At 44.7% G+C, this 23535-nt stretch overlaps 1 protein-coding gene across 1 annotated transcript; it reads left to right on the top strand.

The window, feature by feature from the left end:
- Nucleotides 1-3832: 3832 nt before the first annotated feature.
- Nucleotides 3833-22852, top strand: LOC104077172 (uromodulin-like 1; the record flags this gene model as incomplete). Its single annotated transcript, XM_009578308.1, has 11 exons — nt 3833-3994; nt 4470-4576; nt 6533-6725; nt 7712-7852; nt 8657-8776; nt 10513-10767; nt 12166-12278; nt 14408-14627; nt 18185-18322; nt 18879-19613; nt 22740-22852. Coding segments are annotated over 11 exons (2297 nt in total), but the record flags the coding sequence as incomplete, so codon positions are not given.
- Nucleotides 22853-23535: the final 683 nt, after the last annotated feature.

A 23535-nucleotide genomic window follows, 5' to 3' on the forward strand; every position in this document is an offset into this window, starting at 1 on the left:
TCCCACCATATCTGCCTTGTTGGCCTTCCTCCTGTTTCTTACCCATAAGCACTCAACCCTATCATCACCATCATTAAGCTCCAGACAATCAAAACACTCCCCGACATACAGGGCTACCCCATCGCCTCTCCTTCCTTGCCTATCCCTTCTGAGGAGTTTATAGCTGCCCATTGCAGTGCTCCAGTTGTGCGAGTCATCCCAGCATGTTTCCATGATGGCAACTATATCATAGTTTTCCAGCTGCACAATGGCTGCCAGCTCCTCCTGTTTGTTGCCCATGTTGCATTCATTGGTGTAGATGCACTTCAGTTGGGCTATTGATCCTGCCACCTTTTTGGGGGTAGAAGCCCTAATTCCTATGCGACTGTTCTCAGGCGCTTCCGTGGTTTCTAACTCATCCATAATCCTTGCGTCTTTGCTGCCGCATGGATCTCCATCCCCTACCTCCATTGAGATGGCAGACTGAAGGACCTCGCTAGCACACTGTCCCTCGAACATTGGCGTGCCAGCCCCAGGCTTATCTCTAGTGAGCCTGGTTTTATCCCTTTCCCCCTTCAAATCTAGTTTAAAGCTCTTTCAACGAGCCCTGCTAAGTCCTGCGCAAAGATCCTTTTCCCCCTTTGAGACAGGTGTACCCCATCTGCCGCCAGCATGCCCCAGGGGAAGCAGGGGTACCCAGAATCGCATCCGAGCTGCGGGCTCACCAGAGGCCCCTGCCAGCTCTCCACCGATTGCCAGTGCGAGTGCCGACGGGGCAGAGCATGGCCACGTTGCGGTGCTGCTGGGGGGATGAACCTGTTGGAGGTGGCAGTGGCTAAATCTCATTAAGTTTATTCTGAGCATGCACAGACTGATTTTGTGCTTCAAAAGCCACGTTCTTCCATTGTCCAACAGCTGCGTCCTTGCCGAATTTCAGCCCATGGCTCCTGAATATGTTCTAGTGAATGTCTTTTCAGGGAAAGGTATTAAATATTTGTCAGCACATGCCCTCCATCCCGATTAACCCCCAGAGAGGCAATTGAGATAGAAAGCATTCATATGAGCAGGTAAAGTCTAGCAATGCTCAAAGACCCCCAAAACAGGGTCACGTAATGAAAACTGTCAGTCTGCCTTTGTAACAGGCTTTGCCAGGAGCTCTTTCTATAATACCATAGATTTGTCTCCACCTTCTGATGCCTGAGACGAATGCAGGGTTTTGGTCCCTGGCTCTGCTGCACCCTCTGGGTGGAACCCAGCCCCTCCAGGTGGAAGGAGAGAGAGGAAGGAGTTTATGGCTGAGCTAATGGTGTCCCTCAGCATCTGCCTCCCGGGAGATCCCCCCCATCCTGCGGCTGCAGCAGACCTGGCAGCTCTCATGCGGGCAGGCTGGTAACTGAGCTTTCGTTGCTAAGCACTGGGTGCTGCATTTCTGCTTCTGTATGTTTATGCAAATAACGGAGCAGAAAAGCCTATACTTTATCTGACTGACAGAGGATTTGGCTGGCTTGCTCCCCAGTGCTGGCAGTGTTGCTTGGTGGGTGACTGTCCCCAAGATGATAGAAGTGGAGAGCGTAAATCGAATTTTCAAAGTGCATCTGCACAATTAGGCAGAAATGTGATGTGAATCCATCTCTGTTTCCGCTGATGCGAAAGTGATGACCTTTTGATTTTAGATAAATGGTTAATGTGGCACTTGGCCAGGATTCAGTCTTTTCTGAGATTGCATGTGACTCATTAAATCTTTTACACCGCAGCTAAACATGCCAAAAAAAAACCCAGGTGGAAAAGCTGCTTCGAACCTCAAGCCTGCTTGAACTGCACCTGAATCTCAGAGCTGGAGACTTTTAGATGCTTGTGTCAAGCTTACCAAGATCCACCTGGTTTGAATAGTGAGGAGCACTGCTGACGTACTAATACAGGGAAATCCCTTGGTGTTTGTGTCTGTGCAAGCTCCCGGTGCGAGAAGCTGCTTAGGCTCTCTGCCCGGGAGGCTGGGGCGGAGCAATCTCGTGAGACTGGGAATGTGTGGGGGACTCATCTCAGGGCAACTGAGGTTGTATCACACATTATTGTGGCTTTAGACTAGAAATTGGGAAGAGGCTTTCTAGCAGTAGGACCAGTTTGGGGGAATGGCCCATAGTGCCAGCCCCAGAGCCAGAAGTAGAGGTTCCTAGTCCATGCTGGGAAGCAGAGTAAGACTACTGGGGCTTGCTGGACCCAGAAGCAACTTGAGTAAGATTGTGCAGGGTTGATTATTTTTTTCTCATCCTCCCACTGCAAACCTAGGCCTATGACGCAAAATGGACTTCAGAGGCAGAGTTGGTCCTGGGGAAGACTAAGGAGGGCAAGGGCCCTTGGTTTGCAGGCGTGAAGGGGCCCACACTAGGCTGCATTAGGTAGCAGGGCAAATCCTGCTCCCTGTAGGGCAGTCAGCCGTTCCTTGGGGTTGGGGATAGAGTTTCCTAATTTGCTGCCCAGAGCTCTTGTGGGTCTAATGCCAACTCTGTTTGAAAGATGCTCACAGCCCTGTTAAAGCTTGTTCTCATTGACCGTGTGCACACAAAGCGTACACGCACAGTGTATCAAATACAATATAAAAGAGTGTGGGAAAGTGCTGTCCCATGTATTGTGCATGCAAATCTTTGAAATTACACCTGCAACTAACCTGCATGTGCTGAGAGGTCTCAACTCAGTGCACTGTTCTCCAGCTTGTGGGTTTTGGCAGGTTTTTCAATGGAGGTATGGACCCCCATCATTAAGCTATGCTTACTTTTCTTAATTACCTTTCAGAGACCCTTGACAAGCATACTTTGGGCCACCAAAAAGACACAGACTATAGTCTTAAAACCACTGGTCTTAACAGGCTATTTCTTTATGCAAGTATGATTCTATGTCCAGTGGATGACTTTAATTGGTCGGTAATGGATCAAGAGTTTGTAGGATCAAAAAACTTTAGGCACGAAATGAATAGAAAAGAGGAATCTTTTAGGTTGATTGGAAAGACTAGAGCTGTGTTTGAGAGCGTGGGTGAAAGCAATGTTCGTAGAACTTAGAAATATTTTTTCTTTTCCTCCAGAGAAGAGTATGTGCTGGCATTGAGCCAGCCCTTGGTTTGGGATGCAGTAACCTTCTGCCTTAGTTGCCCTCTCTGCAGGGCTGTCCAGCGTGGGCTACCAACTTCCTGGAATGGCTGGCTGGCTGATATAGAATCGTAGAATAGTTCATAGAATAGTTTGGGTTGGAAAAGGACCTTTAAAGGCCATCTAGTCCAACCCCCCTGCAATCTTCAACTAGATAATGGAGCGGGTGCTGCCAGGCTGCAGACTGCGGGCTCAGTTCTGATCTCCTGCCCCTCTCTGTAACCCACTGAACTACCCAAGAACAGCATTTTGTCTCCACTCTCACATAACATCTTCAATTACTATAACTAAAGGTTAACTTTGTCACAACAAAAGGTTAAATGAAAACTCCCGATTTCTAGCTTAGACATTACCTGTTTCCTTTGATCATTTTATATTATTTGGATCAGTCATAGCTGACATCAGGCACATTTCCTGTTTTGCAGTGCTTCAATGTCTCCACATTCAGAAACTATCTATCTATGCATAATTATTAATTGAAAATTATAAATTCAGAATTTCTGTAACAGAAATGTCATGAATGAGAGAAAAATCTGAGAACATTTACACTCTTGAAATGAAATAATGGTATTTTAGGCTGCTATTTTCTCCCCATGAAAACTTCAGAACAGACTTGTAAAATGAGGAGGAGGTGTTTGCTGTAAATTAAATAGCACAATTTTATGGAAACGATTTTCTATATTTTTGTTCTCAGAAATGTTTTTATTACTTAGCACTCAATAGATCCAGTGTATTTGCCTCAAGACCTGGTATTTGTCCAATGGAGAATATGGAAACATCTGATTATTCTTGCACGTTCGATACTGAATGTCCAGGGCTTAAAAAATGCTGCAACTCATCCAAAGGAGCAGGCTGTGTGGATCCAATGCCAGAGGGTATGTTAGTGATAAACTCAAGACTGCTTCTAATAGAAATACGCTTTATTTTTCCTTCTGAGGGTGGGAGTGGGCAGGAAAACTGTTACCATAGCTCTTCATAAAACAAATACAGGAATCTGCCTTGGATCAATTCCAGGATATTCATTTTCAGTACTTGCACTCTGTGCTGCTTTTGGCTGGGATAGAGTTAATTTTTTCCATAGTAGCTAGTATGGCCAAAACAAGCACACACCCGTCAGTGCTGATCCGCGGGTGCTGCGGGTCCAGTGGACTTTGCTCAGGTTTTTCTCCTTCACCGGCGCCGCTGCCTGCGGCATATGGCGAACGAGGCCATAGCTGACGGCTGTACGTGGGCCCTTCGTATTTGCCAAGTTAAAGCTTGTTTCAGTTTCTCAGAGCCTTCCTATAGCTCTGTCGCTTTCTATAGCATCAGACCTGAGATGACTTGCCTCTTTTATTTTGTACGCTTCAGGAAGAACATTCTGGTACAATGTGACAGTGCTTGTGAAAATGGATTTTAATGAATTAATCAGAGTGGATTCCCACCTTCTGAATCATTCACGCCTTTTGCACTCCATGGTACGTACAAACACGAACGCTCCCAGTGCGTTGCTCGTTGTGTCCACGCTTCTGTTACTCAGTAACCAGCATTTGCTCCAGCCCGGGAGGGATCTCGCAGTCCTCTGTGCTGGGCATAACCTGGCCAGCCAGTCGCTCCCTCTTTCTTTTGCCAGATAATTTTTTTGGGCCCTAATTTATCCCTAATTGATGAATGTCAGCCTCATTCTCAAGGAGCTCAAGTAACATTGACTTATCAGCTTCTTTAGTAAATTTTTCAGGCCTCTTCTGAGGGCAATTTAAAGACATTCTGAAATATAGGTTTTTTTCCTGCTTAAGAATTGCTTGCTTCAGCTCCAGCTCAGTTCAGTTTTGGGTCTATGACCAACAGGGTCTGGATTTCGAGACTTGCAAAGCGTGATGTTTTCTGATAAGGAGTTTTGAGTTACACCTTTCAAGAGACAAACCTGATCTATGGCACTGGGAACTACATGGCAGGTGGACTCAGCAGCGCCAGAAGTTTCACTGTGAAACCCCAGGATTATGGAAGGGGACTGTGTCTGGGTCAAGGGCATTTCGTTGTCATTCTTGCCACAGTGCTGGGGGAGACAGCAGGGTGTTGCTTTTGCTGTAGGACTGAGGTTTTGCCTTGTGCATGTATTAGCAGCAGCGTTGGCAACAGTGCATGCACGGCCGCGTGACAGCAGCACGATGCGCCTTTCCCTATCCCTGACACGGCAGGTGGGAAGAGTCCGAGGCAACCAAGAAAAACACAGCCCTAGCACAGCCCAACGCTTCCTGAAAGGAGGATCTGCAGGAAGAACGAGGCTGCAAACTAAAGCCACGCTCAGAGAGCAGGGCTTGCTCTGTCCTCGAAGTGGTATTTAGGAAACAGATTGATGAACTAGGACGAAGATCCTCCAGGCCACAAACTTGAAGCATTTCCCTAGTACATATCACCATGCCATGGAGAAAACCATGGATGTGGCCTTTGAAATGTACCCAAGAGGGCAGTTCCCTATTTCCCTCCATTTTTATTTCTACTCCTCCGCAGTTTCCAGCTGGGAGTGGGCTAGTAGCGAAGGAAACCCTTCTCCCATCATCAATTAGCACTGATGGGCAGAAGAATAGAAGGTAGCAGTAGCATAATGATGTTGCATGAATTTACTTTTTCCTCCTACCTGAATTCACCCTTCTCACATCCTAAAAAAGTGAGAAACCCTGGTCCTGTTGCTCTATAGTAAGGAATAGAGGGCAATGATTTACCAAGACTTTCATATCTTGTCTAAAGCAAGCTATGGCAAAGTCAAACACTCAAAAAATAGGAAATATAAATTGAAGCTTTGCAATGAGCTCCTACTCAGAGGAATGTCTTTTAGGCCCTGCCTGCTCCACTGATTCCTAGTGCTCAGCCCACCACCATGTCCCTTCTCTGAATCCTGTGTCGCAGTTGTGATGACTTGGTCAGTCCTGGGGTCTCTCTGTGGCTCTTAGTCCCAGCCTTCTTGCTCAGTCTATTGCTTTTCTTCTTTTTCTTTCTATTCCTTTTGCCAGCAGTCTTTTTAGTTCCTTAAAGTAAGAAGTGTTGGACAGCTTTATTACAGATGAATTGTAATAGCATGTCTAAAGTATATTCTGTCTATTGAGATTTTGATGTCTAAGCATTACAAGCCAAAGAGACTTTTTCCTTATCTTCCTGGGTTGCATCCTCCTGCCTTAGCATTTGAGATCTGACATGAAGCTCCACATCTCTCTTAGCTTGGCATTACTGTCCTGTAACTCTGTTGTGAAATGTGATAATAAGAAGAGCTCACTTGCATAAATACAGACCTAAATGTTGCCACTTTCCTATGTTTGTGAATTGGTGCTTTCTACACTCAAATTATGATGATAATCATTGCACAGGTTATGCCTCTGGCATACAGTTGTGCTGATAAAGAAGTGAGATACCAAAGTGTTTGTTCTGCTGTCTTCCAGATTACTGGTGCATTACAGCCCTTGGATGCCTCTGTGCACCATATCCAGAGTAACCGTGCAGAAGTATACGCTGGGACAGTGGCCTCCCAGGTTCTCATTGGACTGCATCAGCCAGCTCCGCTAGCGGAGGTTTCTTCTTCCTTGAAGGACATTGTGAAGCGTGTGTATGAAGTGATTGACACGGAAGTGCAAGGTTAATTATTATAATATATATCCTGTCATGGGGGGAAGCTTTTTCAGGGGGCTTCATCCATCTTCACTTGGGATTTCATCTGTATGACTATCAATTTGCTTTCAAAAATAACGTAGTGAATCTTGTAAACTTTGCAAATATGGCCCTAACCAATCCATTATAGGAGGGAGAGGGTTGTAGTTAGTTAATAATTACTTTGGAGTGAATAGTTTGGAGGGGAATACTCCTGCTTCCTCAAATTTATTTTCTCCTAGTAGCATAGCATAGACCATCTTCACATGAAAAATCAAAGGTGTTCAAAATTTGTAGCACAATCATTAGTTGTATTAAACAGGCTCTTAAAAAAGTGTTTAAAGTATTCTTGGGAAGCAGATATAGTCTGTTTTTATGGACATGTATTACTTCCAATAGCTTGCATGAAACAAGGAGTATTTATAGTCTGTTAATTACTATAGCATATTACTACCTACTTTTTAAATGTTAGGTAAATATTTAAATATATTTGGTTTAAATTGTTTTAATCTACTTATTACTGTGAGTTATCTGAACATTTTCACTCCTGAAATGCATCCATAAGCACCATTGTCATCACTTCTTATTCTGTGTTTACTGTGTGTCTTATTCTTTGTTTTTTCAAAAAAACTAAGTCCAACTTTCAGTGAAATCACTGGGTAGATCTCCTCCCTGCCGCTGACAACTCTTAGGTTTGAATGACACCCTGCAACTGTAAGCAAGAGCTGCCACTAACTGTCCTCTTATTCCAGTGAACTGGAGTAAAAAGTGATAGGGTTATAACTGAATGGGGGCTAGTTTCGGGGAAGGGCAGCATTCTGATTTCATCGCACCCATATACACCCAGAATTGCTTCAGCAGAGTTACTGCAGATTTACACTGAATTTATCATATCCAGAACCTGGTCTACACACATTGCAGATCAATCTTGACGTTGATATCAGTATCTATGCAAGGTGCGTTCTTCTTCGTAGATGTCAATGAATGTTCCCATGTCGAATTCAACGCTTGTCCTGAGAAAAACACCTGTGTAAATCTGGAGGGTTATTACAGCTGCGACCCTCTGCATGAACATGCCGATGTCAACCCTCACCAGCTGAGCCCGAGGAAGGAAGGTAAGAAACGTAGGTCTCACCTTGGGAAATACTGAGAACGCTTCTGCAGGACTTTGTGGTCTATCGCAGGAGCCGCCTGCAAGGCAAAGATTTCTGGAGCACACAGTGCCCCTTCTCCTCCTGTTGGGAGAAGATGCCACATAAGCCAGCCGTTAGCTATTTCTGATTGAAATGCAGTCCGTCTCTTTCGCAGTACCTGGCAGTTTCTCCCATCTCACCCTCAGCTTCCTCACACACCTGCCAAACCCTCTAGCTTCAGACCCTGACTGCTTCTCAGAGCAGGTCACTCAGTGTCAGTACACCTCCCCGGCCTCCTGGGGAAGTACGGTTAGTGACGCTACTTGTGCATGAGCTCTCCTTCCCATTTTGATGGCGTGACTGCAGCCGCGACTCCGTGGTTGTATAATCCCACCCTGGATTATACAGGGTCCTCTGCTGGAGGCAGACGGAGTTTGGCAATGGGTGAAATAATGCTTTGCAGTACCAGTTCAGCAAAATATAGAGGCGTGTACTGACAGCCCACAGACATCAATGGGCCTGCTAATAGGCTTAAAGATAATGAGATAAATAAGTGCTTGCAGATTCAATGCTTTAGTTAGAAAACAATTTTACAATCCTTTAATCTCAAAAATTAAGATAATGTATTACTTTATGCTTTTGTGAGATGATAATACGTTTATTTTCATTTCTATTTATATTACTTCTATTGCTGCTTTTCAGCTGCGGAAAACATGAATGGTATTATTTTGGATTTTTTTTTGTTAGGAATGCTTTAACTCTTCGATACTACTATTTTTCCCCTAGGCATGGCAGCATCTACTCCAAGTTCAGCGTTGGATCTCATTAACACTAGCAATAGCTCTCTGTCTATAAGTAATTCAAATCTCTTGTCCATGACTAGCCAGGCAACAGATGCTGGGTGCTGTAAGTAACCTTGAATTTGAATGAATATTGTCTTGCTTTTAATTGACCCACTCTTTGATCCCTTTGTCCTGGGGCTGGTTGAGTTACAGGAGGGTGTTCACAGAAGCTGGTAATAGTTTTGGAGTGAATCTCCACTTATGGAAACGGAAAGAGGGAGGCTCCCCCAAGGGGACATTCTCATTGGGGTCTGTAGTGCTGTGACCACTGGAGAAGCCCCACTGTTATTCCCATGGCTACTGAAGGGAACTGGCCTCCTGGAAGTGGAGGTGGCCGCGCTGGCTTCCTGAGCCACTTGTGCCTGGTGAACCATTCAAGTGCAGGTCCCATCATAGGGCTCGTGCTGGATAATCCACCAGTGCGAGAAGCACGCCAGTGAGGGCTGTGGGAGGCCAGCACCACTCACTCGCCCTGGACCCAGCTACATGTCCCAGGCTTGTCCTGGAATGAGATATGGGAGGATCTGCTACTGACCACAGGAGCTCCTCCTGGCCACAGCCACCGGGATGAGGGCCTCTGGCTTTCGAGTCTGTGAAGATGTTGGTGGAGCACATGAGTCAGGGAGGTTGGTCAAAGCTACTCTACAGTGGAGTTAGCCTTTGTGAATACTCTCCCTGCTATACATGATAGCTGTCTAAGGGACTATGGGGGGAACAAACCCCAGTAGATTTGTCTTTATATGGGTGACTTCAGCCCTTTCAGGTGAGAGTTATCACAATGCTTTTATAACAACATCCTGTTCTTCTTGTGGGAGGAAATAGCTTTAAGCAGTTCTTTGCCTAGTTCAGAGAGACAGGCTGGCTATTGTTGATCTTCATCTGCAACTTCTGTTCCAAGCTGAAGCTAGAGGAATTAAACTGAAGTCCCCCTAGGTCAGGGGCAGTATGGCTTTGGGGGTGTTTGGCAGCCACCTGGCTCAGAGGCCTGGAAACAATTGTGTCCTATTGAAACAATTTAAGAAAACAAACTTTTTTCTCAGGCTAACCATTAGCATGAAAGAATTGAAGTTGTGGCAGCAGCATGCCATGGTCTCTAGGTTAGCGTGGGGGATGATGTTCATCTCACCTGACCCCAGCTGTCTACAGGAGAGGTGTCTAGTCTGGGCTCTCTCTAGTTAGTCGAGGCAGACAGGCTCTGCTGGAAGGCATTTAATCCAATTTAGACACCTCCTCCTCCTTTGAGGAGAGGAATCATCTCTGAAGGCTCCTGTCTTTTCCCATTGACATGACAATGATTGCACCGGACTAGCGTGGCATAAATAGGTGAAATGCTGTCCAAGACTGCCCCCAGCCTGTAAAAGCTGGGGTCTGTGGGTTTTTTCCAGGCATAAATCAAGGCAGCCTTTGCCTGAAGAGGTGCATTTTGATGATTAAAGTGACAAGAGGCACAGCAGGTGTCAACATACGTAGAGTACACAGATTCACTATTCCAAACTTATTTCTGTTGCTTGAACCTGTAGCTCACTGGCTAATTATTAGTGTTACTAGAGATTCAACATGAATAGGTATAGTAAAAGGAAATAAAAAGAGTAAGCACCCAATTAATCACCCTAATGGGATGGTTCATGGATGAGGGTACCTGGTGCTCTGAGAGGGGCAGAATCTGTCCTGATGTAATGTAAAAAGGAGCTTCCCCTATTGATTGTCAAAGTCCTTGTCTATAATGGACTTAGAATAGCACAATGCTTTAAACATGAAATGTTGATTTTTCTGTGATGACTCTTCCTGGGACTGCGATAGATGCCTCTGTAGTTAGAAACCACCGAATCTCCAGCGTTACCAGCAACAGTTTTGAAATGTCCTGGCATGTCACTTCTACTCTGAACCATACTTTCCAAGTCCAAGTGTTCAAGGGCAAAGAGATTATACAAAACTTGAAGACAGAGGAAATGAAAATAGAAGTGTCTGGACTAGAAGCAGGTGTGATGTATTCAGTGGAGATCAGCTATGAAACCTGTGGAAAAACCAGCATCTCCCATCAAAATGTTAAAACAGGTAAATAGCTACTTTAAAATACACATAATTTTTTTTTTCTCTCTCTCTCTCTTTCTCCACACACTTGCAGTTCAGCAATGATCCATTTGGTCCTCCCTGAACTCCATTTTCCACCTCCTTCAGCACTTTTTCTCTCTACCCCAGCATTTATGCAATCCAGACTATCAGGCAGCAGAGCTCTGACCTTAGTTGATAATGCAGTGCTGGAGCTGACTTAGACTATTACCGATATCAGGCTAAGCTAGAATACTTTTTTTTCTTTTTTTTTGTGCCTGGCACTGCATTCTGCTGCCACCCATCTCCTATCAGGCCCCATTTGTCCTGGTTGACGGCAGTGGCCAGTGAGAAACCCAGTCAACTGGTTTGTCAAGGGCTCAGCTGAGCTAACAAGAGTGCCCAGAGGAAGGCCAGATTTGGTTGAATATTTGTGAGTGACCAGGATTAAAGGGAATAACAAGGGCTGTGCAAGAAAGCTTGCAGAATACCTGCATAATTTTGTTCAATTAGCTAGTGATCCTAGCTCCCTGAGACCCTGGTGTGTTGATCAATCATAATTTTGCTTTTCCTTTATCCTTAAATTATTTCCTAAGCCTTCATGCAAATAAAGAAATAAATCCCTCCACATTTTCTTCAGAAAGCAGGCAGTGTGCTATTTAATACTGGCCACAGTGAGAATGCTGCTGTTTATGTTTATCCATAAGAGCCTTCCCTTTGATCAGATGAGAGACGATTCCAGTTTGGGTCAGAAGGAAATTGCTCCCTTTGTAGAGGGAAAGTAGGAGGTCTAGTGGTTACGGAAACAGGGGGCTGAACGTCAGAGGATGAAGTTGGAGCCCTTGAGAAAAAGAAAAGTTTTCCAAAGGTCAGTCCAAAGAGTAACAGCCTCAGATTGTTTATACAGGTTAAAGTGGTTAATAAGATTCCTTGGCTCTTGGTTTTGGCTCACGTGCTCTGTACGTTATCTGTCAGGGCTTACCAGATAGAGAAGTGGCATGCACTGTTTTTATTATTATTTTCAGTCATCCACGCTACCAAGATCAGGAAAAAAATAATAATTGTGACTGGTGGACCAGAATTGAGCTCACAGGCAATTCAACCCTGGATGTAACTCAAATGCAGGAGTCATGTAGGGTCAGGTCCACAAGGATATGTGTATACCCAGTTCTTATGCCGTTGTAATTAGGCACCTAAATGTCTTTATGGACCTGATGTAAGTCCTCAATGTATAGGAAGCTTGTAGCGGAATATTGGCTTTATTTTCTTGGTTTAATACCAAACTCTCTGTCTTCTGCCCCCCTTCTCCCTCCTTCAACTGAGATTTTGGTCTGGGTACATCACTGATTGAATCCTTTCCTCTTCTGCTTTGTCAGTGTGTGTTTTAATAATTGTGTCCTACAGAGGCCAAGATATTTGGTGTTACTATGAGGATTCTCAACTACAACTTCACTGATGATTTCCATAATGCCAGCAGCTCAGCATATGAAGAATTTTCAAGACTATTGCTTACAGAGGTAATGCTAAAATATCTGTGTGTAATATATTTTTTTTTCAATTTAGAGTTTATTTAATGTAATAGAGGTTTTTATGCCTGGCTGAAATATCCCTTGAAAATCATCATACTGTTTCCTGTGACCTTTCTTTATAATTGAAACAAAATTCAACTGAACAAACAGATCAAGTCCTTGGCCTTATTAGCAATGGAGCCAATGAGAATTTTCCTCTACAGAAGAGTAAAAGAATTAAAAATGCAGGCATGCAACAGGGACTCCTTTCCTTGGATCTTTAGTTTGGCAATAAACTGACACTAAATTGACTTGAAGCTTTTTAATGGATTATTGAAATGACATTGCTGGCATTCGTTTCAGCTCTGTCTTCTCAATAAATGTCTCACTGCTCTCAAAGCTCTTTCTTCTTAAGGAAAAGTGATGGGGTCAGGCTTTCTTCTGCAGCCCCATTCATTGCATGTGCACATGGAGCCACTGTCCATGCTCAGGTGTAATCAGCCATGAACAAAACTTGAGCCGTGAAGTCTGTTACCAGCTCTCAGCTTCCCAAACAGGGGGGACTTTTCAGACGCAGCAATCTCTTACAGTTTGCTGTAGAGAACAGGGCTCATACAGAGGAATTGGAATCTCCATCTAAAATTAGACTTTCCCAAAACAAAGGAGGACTCATAAACATATGTGAATAAAAATATGAGGAAAAAAACCAATAACGGAGCTATACTTTCAAAGGCAGCACAGAAGAGGCGTTTGCTCATGAGAAATTGCAAGTTGAACCTCCTGACATGGTTTTATTTCCCATAGCTGCGAATTGTTTGCTTTTGTTGTGCAGAAGGATTTTTGTCAGTGAATCTCCTCTGAGACTAATGTAGGTTTAATTGGCATCAGGAGGTTGGGAAGGAAAGGGAGCACTGCCCATCTGTGTTGCTTCTGCCTCCTTGGGTGTTTGGGAGAACAACATCCCCCTCTCACTTTCTCTCTCCTCTCTTTTTCTTGCCTCCCCACCCTGATCTGAACTTAGACCAGTTAAACAACTTGTTTGTCGGAATTTTTGAAGCAAACTCTGGCTTTGCTTTGGAGCAAAGCTGTGTTGATTTATGGTGCTGCATTGCGTGCTCAAAGGCATGGTTTGAGGTGCATGCAGGAACAAAAGGCTCACGCACGGAGATGCCTTCTAGAGGTGTAAGGCAAAACTGCCACCTCCTGCACAGCTCAAATATTGACAGCAGTATGTCATCTTTAATGTTCAGAGTAACACCATTTGTTCAACTGATGTGTCTACTTACCGAATTGGTAGTCAACCATAATTGTGATATTGCCTTGAAGCTGGGCTGTCTCAAACACATTTTCTTGAACTTATCCACCCCCATTTTTCTTGTCTCTCGTCCTGAGATTTCTTTGTCCTTATACTCGGCTGCAGGCTGGATTTGCACTGGTGAGTTTCAAATAATCCCTGGGAGCTAAAGCTATGCCCATACTGCTAAATGAAACTTCCTGAACCATTCTCTGACACTGACACCAATTGGCACAAACCAGCCTGCATCCGTGCAGCTGGGTCTTCCGAAGTACGGCGATCCCATTCAGATTGCCTGTTGGGACCGGCCCCTGGCCGATGCTAAGTGTCAGACTCTGCCTGGGTACTGCCTGGGGGACTGCTAGCTGGTAGCAGCCAAAATCAAGGCAGAGTCTGCTCCAGCAACAGTGGAGATGACCAAGTTCCAGTGTCTGGGAGTGCAGAGGTGAATGTATAGGAGGCTTGGGACAAAAAGCTTACGTGACATACAGAGCTAACATTGAGGGTCTGATGCATGCAGGGCCAATTCAGCTGTGATGCACGCAAACAGGGGCAGAAGGAATTCTGCTCCCTTGAGCCTAAATGAAATTTGTTTTGTAAGATCAATGGTCAGATGGGTACCATTTTCAAGGGTACCTAGGTGCACCAAGGAGACTCACACTTCTCTGTGCCTCAATAATCTCTGAAAGGTAAGATCTCTGAAACACTTTGAAACTCTTACTTTTACAACATTTTCTATGTTGTGCATATATAAATCTTTAAAATGGTACCACCATAGTTCAGTTTTAAAAGGAGCTGTTCCTGTTGGGTTCCTAATTGTCGATGCTTCTCTCCCTTTGCTCAGCTTGAAAATTCATTTCCAACCAACATTTCTGCTTTATACAAATCTGGGAAGCTGAAAGTGCAGACCGAATCCCTGCAGGCCGGAAGCATCATTGTGAGGCTCAGAATCACTGTGCAGGACCCCGAGTTCCCAGTCGATGCCTCCACATTTGCCCTTGTGCTTTCTTACCTGTACAATGGCTCTGTGCTTTTGGTGGATCAGCAAAACACTGTAGTAGAAGGTAATTTTTAAAATTTTTTTTTTCCAAACAACAAAACAGGGTTTGTATTGATCACACACAGTATCACCAGCATTCTTCATGAAAAATACTTTATAGAGAGACAAAGTATGTGGAGCTTGTTGGAGGGAAAACCATGACATGAAACTCCTCTGTGGGCTTTTATCCATAAGCCCAGAAGGGGTCAGAAGAAGGAGCATTGGCTGTCCCCGGGTACCTGCAGGCGCCGCTTCCCTCTGCTGTGTTTAAGGAGGAGTAGAGCCCTTGATTTCCCTATTAATTTTCCTCTCTCCTTCTTGTGAGCAGTTGGAAGTTTGCCATATCTTTCTCGCACTGAATTGCAGATAGGATTACTGTGGAATATTTGTAGCCTTTAGCATACACATGCCCTCTAGACGGTTTTGTGCTTCAAGGCTGTGGAGCTGTATTTGGGCCAGGGTTTAAGAAAAGAAATCTAACATCTTCACTATAGAAATCCATCTAGAGAAATTCCCAAATGTCCTCTGAATAGGACTAAAGAAATATGTATGGAATTTATGTTAAACTAGGCCTTTATTTGATCTTCAGTAATCACCATTTTTATCTTCAAAGGATTAAGTTCTGGCTTCAGGTTTCCCAGCTGGCAGAGCCAGCCAGAGTTCAGGGAGTTGCCAAAGCCAACAGAATGGGTTATTCTTCTCCCCCAGTGCACTGAGCCCTTAAAAGCTTATTTACTATGATCAGGGAAAACTCCCTTTGAAGTTGCAGAGCATATGGAGGTTAAGGGGAACAGGACAGGAAAACAACAGAAGAGGCAAATTGCACCTGAAGCCTACAAATATCACAGTGGTAGCAGATACTGAATTGCAAGATGCTGATGTATGCCAAAATACAAACATTATTGATCCTGGGACCAAAAGAGTGGGGAGGAAGAAGGCAATAGCTCTGGACTGTTACTTTAATTGCTGAAAGCCAGCTGGCTTCCAGTAGCACCGCCCTGAGCCAGGAGCACAGCCAACTCCTCCTTAGGGGTAGAGAAAAGGGGTCTATTTCTTAGCTCTGCCCAAACAAGCTTTTGTTTGACATGAGTTTCCTAAAGTTAAATGTGGAAAATAAGGTGAAGGAGTGCAGCACATGAAGGAAAGATTTATATGCTGGGCTGTATTGCTTCCTGACCCCTGAGAGCCCTGGGACGTGCCCTTTGGCAGTGAGCCCGCAGAGCTCCTCTTGCACCAGTGGAGCAATGCCACCTGGATCCTCTGTGGAGCCTGGCCACCAAAAGGCTACGTGCTTGGTTTAGTGACAGTGGCAGAGCAGGGAATTCAACTTTGAAACAGCAAGGATGAGAAGTCAGAAGGGATAGCACAAATGAAGGGAGTGGAGCAATTGCACCTCTCTTTGCAGGCTCATAAATTATTGAGTTTACTGCCATGATTAATAGAGACACCAAAATGTCTGTCTGTTGTGTGAGGCATGGGAAGGAAAGAGAAAGGGACGTGTGCTGAGTCAGGTCCAAGATCCATCTAGCACAATATTACATCCTCAGTAGCAGCCAGGAGCCAACTCCTGGAGAAGTGTAAGAATACAGCAAGGGTAGACGATGCCTCTCACAAAAACTCTCTCAGCCACCAACTATTTTCAGCTCCAGGACTCCCTGAATCCAAAGTGATTTCTTTGGGTTTCTCTGTGAAGTCATGCAAGCCTTTAGCATCTGCAACATTGTTAGGCAAGGAATTTAACAGATTTTTACCCATTGCACCTACCTCTTACAGGTATAATGGGTAATCAGAGCGAACACAAAGGTCGTTTTTTTATAATTCTTGGCGTAGGACTATTGGTTGAGGGGTGTGTGTGGGGAAGGTACTTGCCAAATGTGAAAGGCCAGAGAGACTCCAAGAGTGCAGAAAGAGAGCACAGAGCACACCTTGCGTGGGACGCAATGGTTATAGAGGAAAAAAGTGCAGTGTGTGTGTGCATGTATGTGCATGAGTGATGTACTAGTGCCAGTGAGCACTGAGAAGAGAACATAAGTGTTTTCGCCTGATGCGTGATTGAATGTGGCCGTCAGAGGTGAAGGAATTTGCTTAAAAAGCCATGCTAAGTGATGAGAAAGGAAACCCTCAGAGACAACGGAGCCGGTGAATGTACGTTATTTAGCAATTAGCACAGGAACATCTCTCAGATGGTGTTTGAAGCCATCAAGAGTCACAATTACCTCATAGCATAGTAAGACATTAATGAGAGCACTTTCATTGCTGGTGCTTTAGTCAATCCTGCATACTTTTGTATTCCCTCTAAGTGGCTTAGGCTGTAATGTAAGAGGCAGATGCTGGCCATAGGCACATGAAATTGTCTAATGGAAACTATCATGGATACAACAATTATCTAATGAGGAAGAAAGGAAAAATAATTGAAATATTAACTGGAAAGAAGTAGAAGGGGAAGGCTATCTGCAAGCACAAAGATGAATGCATGTATGTGCATGCACGCACCTGCTCTGCGCTTTCTGTTTCTAGAATGGGACTTTCCTTTGTTTCAGAGAAATAATCACAGTGATTAATCTCTGCATGTTTGCAGAACAAGCACTTACGATAATGCATTGTTCAAAACAATTTTCTAGCCTGTGATCAGAATTATTTGTCCCAAGACACAGTTTTCAGTCTAGTTTTCTGCTCTCCCTCACTTAGGGCCCTGAGGCAGTGAAGGTGTATGTACAAGGGAGTGCACACAGGGAGGGCTCACATGGAATTCACAGATTATTCATGTCCAAAGCATTAACTTGGCTTTTGCGTGTTTGTTGGAACAGGGTGCGAATGGTAATATAAAACTCCAGATCTAAATCCCTTAAAAGTGAAGAGGCTGGGAAATAAAATAGATCTATAACTCCACAAAAGAAGCATCTCTAACTGATTCAGAGAAGCAGAAATTAGAAATAAGGAACACCCTTAGAGCATATTCATGCATTGATGAACCAGGATCTCTTTTCTGAGACTACCAGAAAGAGGGTCACAGTTTTACTGTTCTACCTTTGAGAAAAAATCTTTTCTAAAAAGAGTTTTTGCCCTTAGCACTTCTTCTGTTAAGAACTGAAGAGTGCTTCTTGTGGGAGTTACTTGCATTTACCTTTTATTTGAAGCAGAAAATTGTTTGGATTAAATCTCTATTTAATATTCTATCTACTGGTGGCTAGTGGTAACAGATCTATTCATTACTTGATGTATCTGGAGGTACTGTACGCAGAAATTGATATAATGTATGCTTTTGATGTAGCTATAGTACAAACCTATAGTATTTTTTTCACTTCAAACAAATGCTTACTTTTAAAAAAATTATTAAAAAGGTCTTTACCTGGAGAAAATATTTTTCAGAGTACAAGGACAAAGGTTGATTTTTATGTGAGAGAATAACAACACACATAGTGTTCTATATCACTCTGAGCTTGGCTGTCAGGTAAATGGTGAAAAAGGAAGACCACATTCATAAATTCAGAAACTGAAGAAAGGACTACTTTATGATTATTTCTAGCTTAATGCAGCCAGAAGGGAGGCTGTCTGACCAATGTTCTGGTTTTGGTCTTACAGACTGGGATGAATGTGCTTCTCAGACCGAGAATGACTGCTCTGTGTTTGCAGAGTGTATCAATTTGATGGGCTCGTACCTGTGCAGATGCAAGACAACCATGGATACCAATCCATCCCGACCTGGAAGAAACTGTGAGGGTGAGCAAAAGACTGGCATGTAGTTTCTCCTAGCCGTGAAAGGTTGGAATCAATTGTGTTTTTCTACCTCTGCTTTTACTGCAACTATTTATATAGCGCACAACATGTATATAGATGCATCTTTGCAGTCTCTGGCTGAAGGCATATATATGATCTGTCTCTGAACATGAAGGTGAACCTTATATGTGTCTTCAGATTATGTGTCTTCTCTGAGATCCTTCTTGATTAGGCAAATGGATGACTGCAGAGAAACATGACACATACTTTTCCCTCTTTTGGTATGTCTATGGCTAATTTCCTCCCTCTGTAACGACCCATGCCCTCCCAACCAGAAGAGGAGACCCAGGAATCAAATCTGCTTCTTTGTGTAGGCACAAACCAGATTCAACACCATGAAAATCACATATGCTACAATGTGTTAATGAAATACCCAAGACCTGTTTCTGTAACGCTATTACATATGGCTGAGTGGTCTCAGCCCCATTTTCAGGTCAGACCCTGGTGCCTCCTCATCCAGTTTGAGGTCCCATTTCAATTTGCGTTTGCTGTGTTGCAGGTGAGATTGTGGACCCTCTCACTGAAACGACAGCTCCTGAAGTAACAAACAGCACAGAGTTTGCTCCTGAAGAAGGAAGCCCTGCAGCCCCTGCTTTCCCTGCCACCACCGAGACGGTGGCTGCTGTAGGCTCCGAGATGAGCACCACCATACACCTCCCTGCTGCACTGCCCCCGGGTGACAAGCAAATGCCGCACGGTCATTCTCCCACCAGCGCTCCTCCAGCCCCTTGGAGAAAAGGCCTGGCACGACAGATGGGCTTCGGCAGGGACAACAGCCCCACGGCCACGGGGGTGGCAGCCAGCAAGGAACTGGCCGTAAGCACAGAGCAGCAGGCGGCCATAAGTCCGTCGCAGCAAAGCTCTGTGGCAGAGGCTTCCCCCGGTGCATCGCAGCGAGCGGCTGCTCTCACAAATGCTCCCATGGGCGCAGCTAGGCAAAAGCAACTCAGTTCGCCAGTGCTAGTGTTTCCAAATCAAACGGCCTTTGCTACCACTGGAAGTCACACAGCTTTTGGTGTGCCTCAAGCTAACTCTCAAGGTGGTCCTGGTACAGCTCTGCCGGCCACAGGGGATGCTGGTGTTCCCACCCTCAACGCCACTCTCAGAGCACATGTAGAGATGGGACAAGAGAACAGCTCTTGGTCCGCGAAATATGCTGGAGCCCTGGGGTCACCAGCTCTGCCAGGCGCCTCTCCAGCTCCCAGCCCAACGCCAGTCCCAGCCATGGACCGCAGTGAGTATGCGTCCGGCACGTGTGGTAATTCGGCTGGGTGAGAAGCGAAGCCTCACTCAGCGTCCAGAAAGATGCACAGTTGGAATCAGTGGTCTGGGGTGAAGGCATCTGAAACTAGTTTGTCTATGTCAAAATTCTTTTCTTGCAGGAATTGGCACTTTTTTCTAAATCAGCATGTCAAAATAATTTCTCTTTCTGGTAACTTGGCAGTTAGTTTTATCGATGTTACATTTCTTCATTTCAAAGCAGATGAAGCAAATCATACGGTGCACTGAGCGTGGCTCATGGAAACATATGCTGCTTGTCCTTTTGCCACACATCTTGGTTTCTCCTGCATGCTCTGGCAGCGGGGTACTGCAGCAGCAGCCGCCTATAGAGTTACCTTAGAGACCCGGGAAGGCAAACGACCTGCCTTCCTATTCCTCTCAGCGGAGGATGGATTAGGCAGAGCCCCGCAAATCCCTGCAGGACAGGAGCTGCGTGGAAACCCTGAGCCACTTTTTCAAGAGCTGTAATTGAGAGTAACGAGGCTGGCGGGGAGGGCTTCATCTGTTTGGGTCTGGGCAGATGTATTGCAGCTAATTAGGGGATTTTTCTGTTGATTGGAGCTGAATCATATTTTCAAGGTTAGAGTCAGATTTGGTCTTTAAATTACGGTTTTGTTTGGGATAGGAATGCTGCTGTCTCTGCCCATCACTGAATGTATTTTTTCTTTAGTGTGTTAGTAAGTGATACCTATTTCAGTTTTGTTTCTGCTTGTCTTTATTCTGCCTCTCATGCCCTCCACATCTCTCCGATCCCAAACCGCACTCCCCTCTGCTATTTTCTCTTCCCTTTCCCTATGATCTCCTGTTCCTGGGGGTTTCCACTCATCCAGCCCCACTTGTGGTTCTCCCTCATTCCTTTCTCCCTGGAAAACCTCTTTTTCAGCCGGGTAAGGCCAGCTCTGCTGCTTCTCCAGCCTCTCTTGTACCACCAGTCCTGATGACCAGTGTCCACTTCTCCAGTCCTGCTAAGCTCTGGGCAGCCATGCCGATGCCCCTGCTCAGCTTTTGTCTTCTCTCTTCTTCATGTTGTATCCTTCGCTCTGCCTGGCATTGGTGAGACCTGGGAACGGAGCCGGGCAAATAACTGATTTGGGACCTCGGTGGCCAAATGGAGGAAACAAATAATTTTGGACTGAACAGCATGTTGACCTAAATTGAAAAGCTCCATTTACTGCTTTGCTTTGTGTTGCCCCTGCCCCCTTTCAATGTAGGGAAGAGTAAAAAAAAAAGTGGTGGTGTTTTTTTTTTAAATAAAACCAAAAATGTTTATTTTTAAAAAAATATCAAAATAGCTAATTTTAACTGTCAAAAAAACAAAGGTCATTTTATCCCAGCTGGAAAACAAATTGAAGAATTCTACACAAACAAGTTCTGTTTATAAAAACTTGTTTTCTTTTCCTGATGAATCAAATATTCAGCCAAATGCTTTTGCTGGGAAAGAAGCTTGTGAAGGGATTATGCCTGGGGAATAAGGGGAAGAGCCACTATAGTGGTATATCACTAGCCCAGGGCAGGAAATTCAGAGGGCAAAAATCCATGTTTGGTGAAGTTTAATATATAGCTCCTCCTTGTGGCAACATCTTTGACCTGGCGGGTTAACCTCAGCCAACTCTTCATAGTCTGTCATGTCTTTTAAATACTGATTTTTTTTTTTTTGTTCAAAAATTGTTCAGAACATTTTCCCTTCTCACCATCAGGTAACTGGATGTGGTTTATCTCCTAAATACCTATGTTCACATGACAGGACAAGCCATAGCAAAAAGCAAACCCAAATCCTTTGATCTGACTGGTGGTGGTGAGGGTTCCTTTGGGATCGGAAGTGTGCTGGGATAAAGAAAGCCTGCTGTGGTGGCTTGCTTTAAGCAGGCATGACTTTCTCCTCTCACCTGCAAAGCTTTACTTGGTTATTTCTTTTCTTCTAGTACCTGTCCCAGCTCAAAGGATTACTGTCCCCAATGTGACTAGAACCAACTTTGGTATAACATGGTCCACAGAGTTTATGCAGAGCCCTGCTTTTCAATTCTTGTTGCTTCAGAAGAAGCAGCTAATATGGGAGACTAAAACTCAGTATAGGAGTTTGACAGTCTCAGAGCTGGAACGTGGTGTCTTATATACTGTTGAAATCAGGACATATGTGTGTTGGGAGGAAAGCAAGCTGGTACACCAGAAGGTAAAGACTGGTAACTTGATTCAGAAACAATTTTAAACTGAATCCATAGCCAGATGATAGAGTTCTTGAAGTCTTTGGTGAAGACTATCCTATATTCATATAAAACATTGAAACGTTAGATCTTGGTACGCTAGGAGTGATGATCTGTTAGCAGCTGGAAGGCACTGAGAAGAAAATTGGCTGGCAATGGTCACGGTATTGGGTGATGGCAGTCAGCTTGCCTGGCTAGCCACTAAAAGAATGCTGGGGTATGAATCATGTCTTGAGAAGCCCTTTTGCTCCTGCTTGTGATCACCTTCAGTGTCTGTAGTGACAATGCCAAAACCACTGATAGTGAGAAATTACCTAAAACATTTGAGACTGCCTTAATGTGATTCAGCAGATACAACTTCAGGGAGGAGGCGTACACCCTGTTGGGATTCATCTCATCTTGCAATAGCTGCCTAAAATGTAGATGTCTAATCTCAGGCAGTGGTCTAGCCTTCCTCTGAGGTTGGAGGGAGGACCTTGGTGCTGGAATGATTTGCCCCCTGAAGGGACTGGTGTTGCCCCGTTGCGAGGGAGCTGGGACAGCTAGTTGAGTCTCGGAGAGCAATTCAGGTGCCTGAGCATAGCCATAGAGCAACATTTCAGATGCCCCAGGGCATCCAAGACAGAGCTGGCAGATATAAGACCTACAGGAGGTCTGTGCCCTTCTTGAGAGGCATCCAGAGGCCAGAGAGGCCAGACTAAGGTGCTGGGTGCCTATGTTTAGGCATTTGGGGTTCCGGCTACATTTCAGAGGGCTGGCCTTCTGCTGTTATGAGTTGATGCATACCCCGTGTGGCCAGGCATGCCAGTGACACACACTTGTCCATGGATTACAGTCCATGGAACATGTACTTAAATTGTTTTTTTCTTACTTTGCAGCTGTCCAGAAACTTAGTGGCACAGTACGGATAACAAATGTGAAATACTCTCCGGGCTTTAGCAATACAAGCAGTGAGGAATACCAAACCTTTGCACAGCTCTTTGTTGATGAAGTAAGTGGCTAAGAAGGACGTGATCTGTTACTGGTCTCAATGAAACCACGTGTACGATCTTTTTCCTGTGAAGGCTGTATGCCACACGTGCGTCCCTTGACACACCTGTAGGGTGTCCTCGCTGTCTGAGACTGCAGGACGAGCGTGCAGCTGTGTTTTAGAGTGAGATCAGGATTTGGGGATTCTCTGGTACCTCCATTTCCTCTGCTTCTCATACCTGGTTATACTGGCTTATTGATTTCCTCCAGGGATGTGGTGAAAAGTTAATGGATATTTGCAAAGTGCTCTGATATCCTTGCCTTGCACAGCGGTATATTAATGAACTGTATGATCGTTATTACCCTTTGTCATAATACCTTAAGGCTGACATTTCTTACAATCCTCCTTGTTTTTGTAGCCCCGTATCTGGAAAGGGAGTGGTTTCTTGGTAAGTCATCTCTGCCCTCAATTCTAATTAGAGCACACGATATCAAAGCACAGTGCGATATCAGCCGTGCCTTTAATGCTCTCATAGTTCTCAGGCGTTGCCTTTGACAGTATTACTCTCCTAATTTCTTAGTGAATTTATCAGAAGTTTGTTCCTGCTGGTGTTTACTCAAACACATCTGGGCTTGGAAAACCACTAGTTATGCTGGGCTGCTTTATTGCCTCCCTATCTCCCTTAACTGTCTGTGTTTTTAGAG

Source organism: Fulmarus glacialis, unplaced genomic scaffold (assembly GCF_000690835.1).
Source record: "Fulmarus glacialis isolate BGI_N327 unplaced genomic scaffold, ASM69083v1 scaffold11680, whole genome shotgun sequence".
NCBI lineage: Eukaryota > Metazoa > Chordata > Aves > Procellariiformes > Procellariidae > Fulmarus > Fulmarus glacialis.